Raw genomic sequence first — 14,824 nt, forward strand, 5'->3', positions numbered from 1 at the left:
CCCACCCTGAACAGACACTGACGATTTCCTTTCCCTCTCTCCTCGTTATCTCCCACAAACACGCCTGGCCCTCGCTAAAGCTAATGCTAGCACAAATAATAACCCTTGAGCTCACCGCTCCCACACTGTAGCGAGTATCATTCTGATGATTATTATTCTAAAAAGAGCACAGATTAGGAGCGAGACTCACTTTAACAAAGGCATTTCTCCATAGCAACCATTTGTAGTATAGCTTTCATTCTTCTCTTTAACACCTTGCTAGGCTGATGTGTAGCACACAGTGTAAATCAGCTGCAAATGAGTGTCTCTTGAGGAAACCTGGATATGATTTTACATGTGATCACTGGTGGACGTTTCATCAGATGAACACGGGGGGGGTTTGTACCTCTTGTACCTTACGATAAAAGAGAAAGCAAAATAACACCCACACGCACGCATACGCACACATATCTCAGCAGGGGGTCATGGAGATGCTAAGATCAGACTAAAGGGGAGATTTGAGTGACATTTCTGGGTCTGGCACTGTTTTTCCACAAATATGCAAGTGAACACAGCTGTCAAGCTGCTGTTGAAAAACTCATCACTGCATAAAAAGCAAACCTCACAAAATCGCTGTGAAAAACAGCCCTCACAGCTGTTCGAACAAGATTCTGGATGGTCACGTGAAGGTGGGCTTCCGGAGGGTCACATGAGTATGCTCCTGTCTGGAGTGAGCGGAGATCTGACAAGGATCATCACCTTAAAGCTCCATGGATTCATTTTCCAAACATGCTCATGTTGCTATCCCAGGGTCCTCCATTTTCTGACATGAAACGATGGAAATTTGAATACAGAAAGGAAGGGATTCCCCCCCCCCCCACACACACACACACACACTTTCACAGTCTTACACTTGGATCCTGTTGTAACAACAAAATTCTGCCCATTGAAAGTGGGTCTTCTTTGCGCCCACACAGTTTATCCACGGAGAAAAGGCACACATTTCCCCATGAAAACAAGCTCTCTCACGGCCTGCTATGGAACTGAGTGGTGGAGAGCATTCGAAGCCAACGTGTCGGTTACTGTGCACAAGGGCAGAGGTCACCGCACGTGGGGCAGAAGCTATTACGTCACTTCAGGGAAGGTGTGCTCAAGATGAGGTGAGCATTTAGCACAACTGCCATTTCGAGGCTTTTCGCACTTTTCTGGGAGCCTCTCTGTGGGCACACGTGCGCGAGATCACGCCCTGGCTACATTGCTCTGCCCCCTGATTACACCCATTGGTGCCTCTCTGTCCGAGTGAGGTAGTTAAGCTGCATTGAGGCACTGGTTGGGGATGAAGCCAGGCAGGGGGTACATGGGCAGGGCCATCTAGGTGCTTTTTTGACAAGGCCATCCTGGGGGAGGTGGGAGTGGGGATATGGCTCAAGGCAGCCAGAGAACAGCTTTAAGAATCTGAACCATTTCCTAAAGTGGAGACAGAGTGCAAACAGGGTTTTGTGTGTGTGTGTGTGTGTGTGTGTGTGTGTGTGTGTGTGTGTGTGTGTTGTGTGTGTGTGTGTGAGAGAGAGAGAGAGAGAGAGAGAGAGAGAGAGAGAGAGAGAGAGAGAGAGAGAGAGAGAGAGAGAGAAAGAGAGAGATTTGGTAAATGCATGTTTAGATTATCCTTTTTGCCAACTTTATGTGGGTGGTCCGAGCTTTAAGTAAATCTGTGAGGTGAGTAAAATTTTTGAGTGTGTGTGTGTGTGTGTGTGTTCTCTTATACTAATTTCTATTAACAAAATAATCGGTACTGAATCGTCACAGTGGTGAATCGTTGCAGGCCTGTGGCGAGGCCATGATAAATCTCCATCATTCTTTCTCTCTGCTCTCTCTCTCTCTCTCTCCATCCTTCTCTCGTTCACACCTTAATTAAAAAGTGCTATCACCCACGGTGAGGAAATCAGTGCAGATCCATTCATCCTTGCCGAGCTGAGGATGAACCCATATGCAATTCTCTTTCTCTCCCTCTCCAAATCTCTCTCTAAATATCTTTCCCTTTCTTTCCCTCTCTTTATTTCTGGCTCTCTCACACTCATTCTGTCTCTTTCCCTCTCTCTTTCTGTCTCTCTCTCTCTCCTTCTGCCTTGCTCCCTTGTTACTTCCATTAGAACTCAAGCACCCAACAGCCCTAACCAGCCGGAGCACTGTTGCGCTTACAAAACCAACATTACCTTCATGTTCACCTTGTGCTGCTCCCTGCTCGCCCGTGTTCCTTTGTTACCGTCTGCTACTCCTTGGTAGGGCTTGATTTATCATAACGTATGTCATATATCATACTTGTTAGAGTCTCTCTATCTCTTCTTCCCTATCCCCACACATGCACTGTGTACTGCACCCCACTCTCTTGTATTCTTTTTGCTGCTCTATCGCTCTCGAACACACACGCACACACACACACACACAAGCACATGCATCCATGTACGCTTGCGCACACCCTTTGGTCTTTAACCCCACGTTTATCAAACAGTAGTCTGAAAAATCCCCGCTCACGGAGCTGGCCCAGGGCTGTCGGTAAAAAGAGCAGAACCCAGCACCTCTACATGCCAAGTCCGCCTTAACGGCCCCTTTTCATCCTTCACCAAGTCGACGCGCACTTCAGATCGCTGACTCTCTTGCGCACCCCTCCGTCGCAAAGACCTTTAAACGGTGTGGGGTGGGAGAGGCACTTGCATTATTTACTCTGATCTAATTTCTAATTGCAGTCTGAATTAAGGGAGGACGGATTTTCAGTACCCAGGGATCCTAGCGGGGTGTCGTTTACAGCCCCATATGCAAATGTGTGACCTTGTTTTCACAGCTCTTTTGCTGTGGCTGTGCTTGATTCTTATGAGAGACAGCTTGGAAAATAAGGTTCAAAGATTTCAGTGGCGTGCACAAGCCTCCGTGCGCCTAATTATCAGCTGGAAACAGTGTGCCTTGTGATTGCTAATATATGTGCTTACATGTAGTTTTTAGAAATGTGTAAATCTGAGGTCTCTCCTCTCACTAAATCTCAATTCATTCTCAATTCATTCTCTCCCATTTCTGTTGGCACCTCTTTTATTTGACTTTGCTGTTGCGCTTCTATTTGCCACTCCTTTTGAGAGGCCTTCCCCATCCGTCTTAACCGTCCTCTTCTCCTGCTGTTGCATTAACACGTTGATACTGCACCTGAGCCAAGTTTTTGTCCGAAGCTATTCCTCCGCTAGCGCAGCCCGACGCCAGCTCTTCGTCGCCTTGGCTGTTCCTTTCATCTGCCTTGCCCGCAGCATGCCATTAGCAAATGAACTGTCCAACCTGAACGAGACGCAAAAGACCACCCAGCGTGGCCGATCGGAAACTCAGCGTACCCACCCGAATGACACATGTCCTTGTCCTTAACTTGTCCTTAACTTCTTGCAAACGGGCGCCGCGCGGACGCCGCGGTGCGTCAGCGAAAGCCGAAAGCGCCCGGCAGGTTGTTCCAGAACATGTCAAACATTTACTACTTAATATGAACAAGTAGTAAACTAGTCTCTCTTTTTAAACACCGAGCGGCTTATTGAGAGAATTAGGGAAATGCAACAGTTTTTCCCAACTCTCACTCTCGTATGCCTCTGCACTGAAAACGTTTTACAAAAGTATTCTTATGAGCACGGTGTCCCATAAGCTCTCGGTCAGGCTTTTCAGTAGTGACTTATCTGCCGCCACTTATTTATGTGCTTTTACCGAGGGGTTGCACATCAATTCGGAGAAACGCAAGAAAGGAAAAGAAAAGAAAAACACGTCTAGCTGAAGATGATTATCTGTCCTAGCGATAATAACTTGCGTCACGGTCGCAATAATTATGCAGCCTGTTTGATAGTTTGAAATGGACCGTTGTTTAACTATTTTAGAGGAAGAGGAACGCGATTAAAGCTTCAAAGGCTAATGTGCACCTCGTGTGAGAGACACTGGCCTGCGTCCCACGCACTTTATCGCACGGGGAACACGAACTGTACGACCTGGGTGCGCTTTGCGTTTGGAAATCTCCGTCATGAGCAGCACCGGCGTAACACATTGCCTATAAATGCATTTAAAGATATTCAAGCTGTTTAGCTGGTTGATTGATTGATTGATTGATTGATTGATTGATTGATTGATTGATTGAAATAAATCATTTTCATGAATTATTGCCATTCTTGTCATAGCCCTCGTAGACAGAGTATCTTCTCGACATTTCTCCTTAGTATTATTATTGTTATTATTATTATTATTATTATTATTATTATTATTATTATTATAGGTTTCGTTTGATTGAACGCTGTCGATATATAGGAGAGTAGTAATCACTGGTGCTACGGTTATAGTGAAACCCTACCTTTCTCTGTCTAACTAGACGCCAGGGGTCTGCCACCATTCATCAAAATTAATCACCAACGATTTTCAGTCTGCATGTCTGCATGGCATCGGTTTACACCAACAGGCTGAGAAACATTATCGTGCGCCTCATTATTAGATAGAAACGTTATTATTGTTAAACAAGCCTTGTCGAGTTTTAGGGTTTTTGGGGGGGTGGGGGGTTGAGGGTAGTCTATAAAGAAATAAGTGATGAAACTACTAGCGTTTCTGAACCGGGTAACTAACTTAATCTCGTTCGATTTCTGTACACGGTGATGTACAATAAGAATTGTTCGAATAATCGTCTAGGAAGCGTTTTATTTGGACTGGAAAACTGAGAGAGAACTTCATTTGTGGATAAAGTGCACAAGGATACGATATGGCGCAGATTTTTCACAAAATATTTGTATAAGACACAGATCTGAAGGAAGTCTAGCAATGCTGTTTTTTTGTTTGTTTGTTTGTTTTGTTTTTTTCCAGAAGATCGATGTTTATTGCAGAACATTACATCTCCACGGTGTAATTCTGCGGCTGTCAAATATTTCCAAGTTCATCTGAAATATTCGGTTGACTCGCCAGAAGACGAACGTTTGCCATTTAGGAGTAAATTGCCTTTTGCCATTTCAACTTCCATCGCTGGAAGGGAGTTTGTGTCATGCGGAGATGCGTGACTTACAACCGCCAAAAAGCAATCTTACCTTCTTCTCCACTGGCTTTCAAGGCGAAACAAAAGATGAGTGCAATGTGGTGAAGTGATAGCAACATATCCATCTTGTCCGTTCCGTTGTCAGCCCCGAGATGTGCTCTCGTTCAGCTTCCCAGGGTTCTCCTTTTAGGAAGAGCCGGCTGGTGTTTTATAAAACGTTGCCTTTCTTTGTTTTCCTTTTCAAACCTGTTCACTTAAAGTCAGTGACGAGCTCATCGGAGAACTTCGGCGCGTTGTTACTGCAAACTGTCTACAGCTCATTCGAGTGGCACGTTGTAGTTGTCATCGCAGGAAAGCGGACCAGCTGAAACACACTCCATATAAACTCATTCGGATCAAGCGTTGCCCGAAGACTAATAGTTTCCCTAAAGGACCGCAGGCTCGAATCCTCACAGCGCCCGTAATCCTCAGGTCAAACCGTGTGCTTCTGGGGATCCTCGCCTGTGTTTTATGCCGATTTCGTGCTCCTTAAGTGGTTTATAAAAACGGTAAATATCCCCAAGTTCTTTCCGAACTGTGAAAGCGACTCACGCCGGTCTTCCCGGAGGCTCCGCTGGCGTTACGCAGCGTGTTCGGTGCGTTGAAACATACAAGCGCGTCCGCCTGCTCTCAGTATAACCAGCGTCGCTCTGGCCGTGTCGCCGTATGCTGGAGAAGCGTGTGTGTGTTTGCGTGAGAGAGAGGGAGAGAAAGAGGGAGGGAGTGAGAGAGAGATGGAGAGAGGGAGGGAGAAAGGGAGAGAGAGAGAGAGTTTGTGGAATAGCTTTCCGGAGCTGCACAGCTATCGCGTTACACGGAGCTTCTTGGCCGCCTCCCTTCACTCGAGAGCCGCGCACGCTCTTCCGAACATAGTCACGCGCGTGTGGACCATACGCGCGCCACAAGCCAATTTTTTTTAATGCCGGAGTTTGGCATAACATGGAGAAATGTTACTTTCTAACAATAAAAAAAACTTTCCTAAAAAGTTAGATCTTATAATAATATAACTGTAGTAAAACGTTTCACTGTGCTCGTGCTTCGGTGTAACCCGCGGGGGACGGAGCGAGCGAGGCGAGCGCCCCGGGCGCCGTTCGGCGGTGCAGCCGAGCAGGGGAAAATTTGCTGATGTCTGCAAACGCTATCAGATGCTCTGTGCTGGCAGCCCGACCTGTAACGTGTACCGGCGCCCTAAATCTCAGTTCATGTTCGCCATACACGCAGAAAGGAAACTGAACAGCTCCCAGTTTAACAGTACGCTCTTGCGGGCCGCGTAGTGTTAACAATAACCTATATATGTATCTATTTTAAAAGTGTTTTCCATGAGAGGGGACGAAAGCAAATTAGGTTTAAGGTGGATTTTTTTTTAAGGATTTAGGGACCACATGAAAGGCGAAGTCAGAACAGCACCGCGGAACGGAACCCGCCCAAGCTTGATTCGGAGGCTGGTCTTCAATACAGGCATGAGAGGCTTTATAATAACACGGTTGTGCTGCGGCACGCCGAAAATACTTCGCCGAGAGCTGATTTTCGGACTAGCCTGCGCTTACAGTAGTCAGAGAGTAACTTTTCATTACGCGATTACAGGGACTCAACATTCACTTCATGCCTGTGGGTGCTGGACAGTTCGTCTCGGTGGAATTGTGCTTCTTCCCTTTCACATGAGCCATAAGCTCAAGTTTTTATGCGCACAATTAGCGTTTTTTTTTTCCTCCGCAAAACTCTGAGAAAATGATTTGGATTCAGTAACAATGGCATAAGCAAAACGTGAACATGGCTTCACGCTGCGCTCGTCTCATTCTCACATGCCCAGGTGGCCTGCGTCAAAGGGACTGTGCAATCTCCGGCACAAGGCTTCTACGTCCCCACATTTTCAGCCTATTCGGGTCACGGGGAATTGTGACTGACTGAGGGACTTCTGAGTTCTATCATGGGGATTGTGTTTTGTGGTTGTTTATCTGTGCATGCCCAGTCAACCATCTGGTACCACCGGGGTATATGTGTGTGTGTCAGATGAAAGTCAGGTTTCTACCCAGGAGTAGCGGTGTGGTTTCAGACACTGTGACCTCACATCCTGTCCCATGCACGGTCCTCCAACATGAAATGATTACTCGTGGGGGCTGCTGTCAAACATCAACTGTGCCATCTATCCATGATAAAGGAGGAGCGATGAGCATAGTCTTCAGTGAAAGCCACTTATGGTTCTTTATTTTACAACTGCGTATCTGTGACGTCTCTTTTCCAGGTAATGTGATGGGTTATTTCATATAAACACTGGAGATAATGTCTCACACACACACACACACACACACACACACACACACACACACACACACACACACACACACACCATTATGTTCACATGGTCAAGTATTCAAGGGAACCTGTGAAGTCACACAGGTCAATAATTCACTGCTGTATGGAGAAAAAAAAGCCAATGAGTAAAAAGGTACCCCCACCCACACCTACTCAGCCACGGGTAAGCAATCAGGGTCTGTTGTGGCTGCGGTCCAACTAAACTGTACGTGCGACCTCCTGTGCCACCCTTTCCTTTCAGATGCTGGCAAGGAGCTTTTCAGAGCAGAGTGCAATTGCTGCGTTTGCAGTTCACCATCTTCCCTGATCTGCTGTGGAATGAGGGAAAAAAAAAAAGCTCCATCAAAAGGAGAGTTGGGAGGATGTGGACTTGACCCCCTCGAGCTCCGGCTCTGGAGCCCAAAAACCCAGACTTTCTCCCCTATGCTGGCGGCTCCGAGCCCATTCTCAAGGGCAGAACGTTCCATTCAACAGCTGCTTTCAGGATGCCAGTCTCACCATTATGGCACTTTTGAGTGTTTCCTAAACACTTTTAGACTTGAGTGTTGAAACGTCATAGGCCGTCTCAGATATGTAAGCGTTCTGCGAACGCCCATCCCTTTGGCACTTTCTTTAGAATGCACTCTGAGGTCGAGGGGAACAGCTTTAGTGTCACCGAGTCATTGTTTATGGTTTTGAGAGACTGGTGGAAAGGTAGTTTTACCAAAACAGGCCATATACAGGCACTGCTCCTGGGCTTGCTTCAAGTGGGTAAAGGGCAAGTGAAGAGAAACAGATCTTTTGCAGACCTCTTTCTTGAGACAGGGTTGTCACATTAAGAATACAAATGGAAAGGTTAGTTGTCTGAGAAGCGAACGATGCCTGGTTCTCCCACATGTGCGCTGGCTCCCTTCGTCTTGTGGCCTTTCATTAGACTACAGTCTGAAGGAGCTCTGCTGTGGGGATTAGGTACAGATAAACTTTAGAGAGGGTTAGCATGACTGCTCTTCTAAACTTGACAAGGTGGTCCTGTTTCTTTAGAGATAACAGCTGATGTTTCACACACACAGACGCAGATGCACACGCACACACACGCACACGCGCACACACACACACACACACACACACACACACACACACACACACACACACACATTCCTCTCACTGCATGAGTACTGTAACACCCAAATGGTCATATGGTACTTAATGCCATAAGCAGTTATGTGGGGTAGTAGCTCCAGTTTAAAACACCATCATGTCTTTTGTTTCTTTCTGTGACAGTATGATACAGCAGCCTACATCAGTTGTTATGTTTAGATACAATTAGTCAGATAACATCACTCACCATTAAAGTTTTTTTTTTTGCTATTGTTCCTGGAAGACACAATTCTCTTTGTAACAAGTAAACCACTTTAGTAAACAAAATACAGTGTTTAACACATTTATAGAGGTTTCTCACCATAACAAAGGTACTCATATCATCAACAATGGCAGATTTCTCCTTCAAAAGTGGGCGTGGTTTATGAGCACCACAGGAGCCCGCTCACTGGTCCACTGCAAGACCCCGCCCCTCACCAGCACAGGGGGATATGGAAGCGTGGAGTTTCTCTCACAAGCCTTTTTCACCGCATACACCACGCCAAAGGCCATCGCAAGCGTGGCTCATTCATTTGCCCTCTCAAAAGGGAAAGGCAGTCCAATGGCAAGGCAAAGGAAGTAAAGTGCTCCCTGGTGAAGTGCCAGAAGAGCGAAAGCTGTGTAGAAAAATTGAAGGGAATGTCCAAGCGGCGGGAGCTATGTGGGTTCAGCGAAATGTTTCCGCTGCTGTCGTGCATCCCTCATTCAAACACCAGAGCCAACAGTGACCGCTCAGTCCAGGTTCCTGAGCCTTCTCAGCTGACTCAGCAGACTGTACTGCCTTACTGGACGAGTCTGTAATGCCCCCCCCCCCCCCCCAGCCCTTTTTCTGTGGGTAATCGAAAGAGCAGTAAGAGGTCAAGGAGAAAGGAGTGAGAAAGGGAGAGAAACAGATAGAGAGAAAGAGGGAGAGGGAGGAAGAGAGAGAGGGAGAGGGAGCAAGAACCGCCTTCTTGTGACTTTTTTTTTCTTGCTTATATTGATGTCTTGATGAAGACCTTGGGCACAATCCCAGGATTAGGATTCTGAAGTTATATCAGGCCTTCTTTACCGAAAGCTTGTATTGCAGAGAGTACAAATCGCCCAAAAAAAAAGGTCAGTTAAAAAAAAAAAAAAAACATCTGTTCCTGATGTGGTTCATTTCAAGAAGTTCTCTCAAACGCTCAAGCTGAGTTCAGTTCAGTTCGGCTGGTCGGAAAGATGCAGTGCAGACACTGGAACTGTGTCCTACCAGAGCAGGCACTGTTGAAGACTTTTAAAAAGCTTCTCTGTGATATGCTGCTCTTCTAAATTTAGGCCAAGTCAAGCCCTCTCACAGTGGATATTATGTACATTGTATTCAGTATTCATTGTATTCAGCCGTGTCACACAATTTTGGTGAATAGCAGATGTTAAACGTCACAGCTCATGTTTGTTTAGCTATTTGTTTTCTCTGCAGTCAACAAACCTGTTCAATTCCAGTTTATTGTTAGCATACCTATGTATTACCTGCATTTTGAATGTTATGAAGTGTTTTTCAATGAACATCCTCCATCACATAGCCAGCATCCTGAGTGATTTGAGAACAAACCCAAGGAAATTTGCATGCACGCATTCAGAGCATGAAGGAACCTGCATGTTTTGTGGAACGCATCAGGCTAAGAAGGATCGCGACGACTCGCCAAGTTCTCATGAGACGCTGGATCTTTTCCAATGCCCAGAACATCCAAAGAATCACTGCAACAAAAGCATCATCAAAAGATTAATCAAAAGATTCATCAGGTTTAAAAAAGGGGGTCAGGGAACCTATTTGCAGCAGCGTTACAATATAACCTCGATGCACGCCAAGTAGACAGAGTGTAGCAAAATAACCGCAAAGCGTAGATCCCATGTAATCTGCAGGACTAAGGACCAGAAACGTCCTTCAAACGTCAAAAAGGGAAGCTCCAGATGCAGACCTGGTGCATGCTTTGCCCATTACTGACAGCCCATGCATACACAAGTAGCAATCAACTATAGAAAAACCATTAGACTTTGAGCAACCCTTGCGGTTCCGCTCGCCGAGGGAAATCACATGATCAATCCTGCTAATCAATCATTCAACATCAGACCTTCTGCAAGTACACGAAAACTTCCAGAAGCTCACAGGTGGAGTCATGTGTCTGTTTAGCCAGGAGAAGATTATAGACAGAAAAAACTGACAGCTCAGACTGAAGAGCTATTACTGAAAGTGCTTTAATTGCAATTCAGTGCATGCGTGCGTGTGTGTGTGCGTGTGTGTGCGTGTGTGTGTGTGCTAGCATGCACAAATGAAACCATACACATGGGTTTGCTTAATTATCCCGATATTATTGCTGTAACTGTTACGTATTGGACATTGGATGTTCTCACACTGTCCATTACCAACGTAAAAAAACAAAAAATAAATAAATAAAAATCAGCTGCATTTGTCTCAGTGCTTTCAAGGTTTAAATGGATTCTACAAGAATCATGAGCTTTAAAAGGCATCCTTCACATGGTGAATTAAGAATCGCTTCAAAGCAACAGCTCACGAAGTGGCTTTGATCTGTAAGTTTGTAGATGGGACTTTGTATAAAAGGGCGTGCAGCATCAAATGAGTTTGAGTTTGATGCCTGTGGTTTTTACTACTCGTCAAAGACTACACAGACATAATGGTGTGTGTGTGTGTGTGTGTGTGTGTGTGGGTGTACACAAATGCCAGAACATGTCCACATGTAAATACAACCACGCAATTTTTAGGAAATTTACAAAATTCACATCGTCAATCCAAGGTGGATATGCTGATAAACAGCCATTTGTCTTCACTGGTTTGAATGTTCTAGGCTGTGTGTGAAAACCTGAACTGTTTGTCTGTCACGAATTAACTGGAGTTCATGTAAGTTTACAGTTGCTTGCTAAATGTTTGAACGTACCCTACGCGTTTTAACAGCATGAAAATATGCTCTACGATACCTCGGCGCCTGTGTGTACACAAATTTGGTGTTGTGTGCAGTTCTGTATCTGTAAATATTTATAGAATGTGTGCACAGTTGAGTTTGCAGTTGGGCAGTTGTGTGTGTTGTTGGGGGGGGTTGAAGGTGGCAGGTTGTGCATGGAGCTCCTTGGATACCAGCCAGGTGGATAATTGCAGATGTATACTCTGCCAAACTGGCTATTAGGGGGCTGCTTTTCAGCATGTGTGTGTGTGATTCCACACTGCTACACTGAGGCTCTTTGGCTGATAACACCACTCTGCAGAATCAGCTCACTAATAGAGACACAGTACTTAGACATCTTCTGTTTAAAAAAAATTAGCATTCCTATATGCAGCACAACCAAAGCCTGTGACAATTCATGTCACATGCCCCCACCCATACCACTCCTCACCCACACCACCCACACCACCCCTCACCTACTCCACCCACACCACCCCTCACCTACTCCAACAGCCCCCCAACCCGCGCTCACCCTCCCTCACCCTCACCCACCCACGCCACCTGCCCTCATCCAGCTGTCTATAAAAGAGCAAGCCACTGGATAAGCCACTGGGAAACAACAAAGTACTGTAAACTAGACAAATAATCATGAAGAAAGAGCAGGACTCTTCTGTAAGCAAGTTTCAGGGGCAAGCCAGACAGCCGTAAACACATTCCAATGCAGTGTGAACGGTAGAGGGTGCATGAAGAGAAGAGAATCAGACAATTTATCAATTCATTCACTTTTTCAGGAACTTTGTGTTTTTCTGCTAACAAGGCCTCTGGACACGGGGCCACTTCACAATGAAGCAATGAGAGGTGTTCATGACAGGGTAGAGAGGAAAGGTTGTGTCAGCTCCACTTCCAGACACGTAGAAAAGAAACCACACACTTCACTAACCGAGGAGTCTCGAGTCCTCAAAGACGTGAACATGGCTGGAAAAGCTTGTCGATTGCAGATTATAGAAAACTGGTCAATCAGTAGGTCAATGCATGCATGAGCCATTATTCCAAAACAGCAACATGCTAATGCTACTGTCTACAAATGCAGCCAAAGAAATGTCATGCTCAATGTTGACATTTTGGTGATTTTAAACACTGTATGTCTGTATTCTGTTATTATATTATGATAACATAGTGTGCGGCAATGACTTAGAAGATAGAGAGGAACAGACTAACAGAGAGAGAGAGAGAGAGAAACATGCTGAGAAATACCTGCATGCTTATCTGTCATTTGCTGCTGATGTGTTGAACAGGTGAGCTATTCCATAGAGAGAGAGAGAGAGAGAGAGAGAGAGAGAGAGAGAGAGAGAGAGAGAGAGAGAGAGAGAGAGAGAGAGAGAGAGAGAAAGGGAAAGGGAGGGGTGGATGACTGTCGTGTTCAAATGTCATGGCAGTAGGGGCAATGAGCCAGGGGCTTAAGGGGGGCAACTGCATCAATATACCCCCTGTACCACATAACTATGAGAGAGAGGAACAAGCACACACATACAGAAAAGCAAAGCAAGCACTCAGAAAACAATAAGCACAAACACTCCCGTTTGCAAATACAATCCAGCAATCACACAGGCCAAGCCATGCATGCATAATGTGCACACATACATACACACACACACACACACACACACACACACACACACACACCTATCCCACTGTACTGATGGGAGTTGTATTCTGGTTGTGTGTTGTGTTGTTTAATACAATACTCCAGTAGCGCCAGCTTCCCACTCATTAGTACTGCATTTGGATGTTTCAGGAACGAATGTTATTCTTACCTCTAGCTAGACACAAGGCAGAATGCTTACAGTTGGAGGTAAAAACTTTGAGCACATCTAGTCAAAACGCAAGTTGCCATCGGCACGATTTAGGAGAATAAGACTGTAAAAACAACACAAAAAAAAATGTTCTCCAAGTCAGAGGTTTTCAGTCCAGTCTTCGGGGACCTAGATCTGGTGCAGGTTTTGGTTCTGTTCCAGCAGTGAGCTCAGCAGCTCATGATTACCTGGTTAAGGTGGAACCGGGGATAAAAATTCCTGCACTGGGCTGGAAAACTCTAGACTTGAAAACTCTGCCCTAAACTACTATCTGAGGATTTAAAATAAAAAATAAATGGCTTTCGCAGAAGAAGCAAAGACCGTAAAACAACTTCCTCAACTCTTCCAGTTAGCGATTTTTATGATCAGGAAATATAAGGCTAGAAATGACCTGGAAAAGGTAGAGACGTACTTTCTGTAGTTTGGAGCATTGGAATATAAATGATGAGAATATAAGGACTTTTTTTTAGATCCGATCTGGAGTAGACAGACTGGCACGTAGCCATGCTGCTCCGGTCAGTGGTGCAGCGAAGGGCGATTCCATACCACTCCTTGTTTTCCTGTTAGCCCGAATTCACGGCCCAGCTGAAAGCTCCTCATCGAGGATAGAAAGTTCGCTTCAAAAACACAGCAAAGCACTACCGACTTCCATACCGACTTATGGCAAACGGAATTCCGAAGCCCATTCCAAGCCCATTCCACTAGGACCCAGGTCAGCATAGTTTGCTGACAGCTCTATCTGAGATAAGGGGCACATATTCATTACATAAGGAACTACATCTGGGCATTTAAGTCAGTATCGCACTGACACCAATAGCAACTGACCGGACACAAGCGAGGGTTATTGATTAGGTATGATAAAAGCAGGGGCACAAATGTTTAGCTGAGAGACTTCTGCGACTGCATCTGGTATGGCACGGCTCCAGGAGGGTGCGAGGGCTCCAAGATATCTGCAGATGAGTGTTTCTGGCGTTATGACAACGAAAAGAACAAGGAAGGTCGAGGGCTGACAGAACGTAGCCCCGCCCACGGGGGCTGAGACGTAGGAAGCTCCGGAAGGACCGCAGTCCTGCAAAGAGTCCTGCTTGATTTATGCAGCTCGCCGAGATTCAAGGCCATCACCTATAACCCCTTCCTCCTCCACAGTCCTTCCATCCTTCCTTCTCTTTCTCTCACATACACACACACAGGCAAAGTTTATGCCTTCAGTGGGTTTTAACAAAAATCAATCCTTCATCAACTCACATACGGAAAAATCATTCCTCTGTCTCTCTGTGTGTGTGTGTGTGTGTGTGTGTGTGTGTGTGTGTGTGTAAAACAGAGGTTAAAGGGGGACGCTAAGGAAAGTGTAAATCACCCTTCAACTCGTTCCCCATCATCACACACTCTCGCCAATGAGCCCTGACCTGCAAAACACACACTGCCTCCACCTCGCTTCAGCTGCCACAGCGGCTCTCGATAGGCTATCAGCATGCATGCGCGCGCGCGCGCGAGTCTGCCTGCTTGGTTATCCCCCATCCGAACCCCGTGACCCGCGTGCAGGGGCCTCAGCCGGAGCCCACTCGTGTCAACGACATCCCGCA

The 14,824-nt window shown here is 45.9% G+C and overlaps 1 protein-coding gene across 2 annotated transcripts in view; it reads right to left on the reverse strand.

Annotated features, from left to right (window-relative positions):
- nrp2a (neuropilin 2a) overlaps window positions 1–5,837 on the reverse strand; it is a 58,193-nt gene extending 52,356 nt beyond the window's left edge. For both annotated transcript variants that reach the window (XM_035534693.2, XM_035534694.2), the window contains exon 1: window positions 5,058–5,837. In XM_035534693.2, the coding sequence (XP_035390586.1) occupies window positions 5,058–5,130 (73 nt within the window). In that variant the 5' untranslated portion in view covers window positions 5,131–5,837. The remainder of the gene's footprint in view (window positions 1–5,057) is intronic.
- Window positions 5,838–14,824: the final 8,987 nt, after the last annotated feature.

Source organism: Electrophorus electricus, chromosome 18 (assembly GCF_041902795.1).
Source record: "Electrophorus electricus isolate QZ-2024a chromosome 18, ASM4190279v1, whole genome shotgun sequence".
NCBI lineage: Eukaryota > Metazoa > Chordata > Actinopteri > Gymnotiformes > Gymnotidae > Electrophorus > Electrophorus electricus.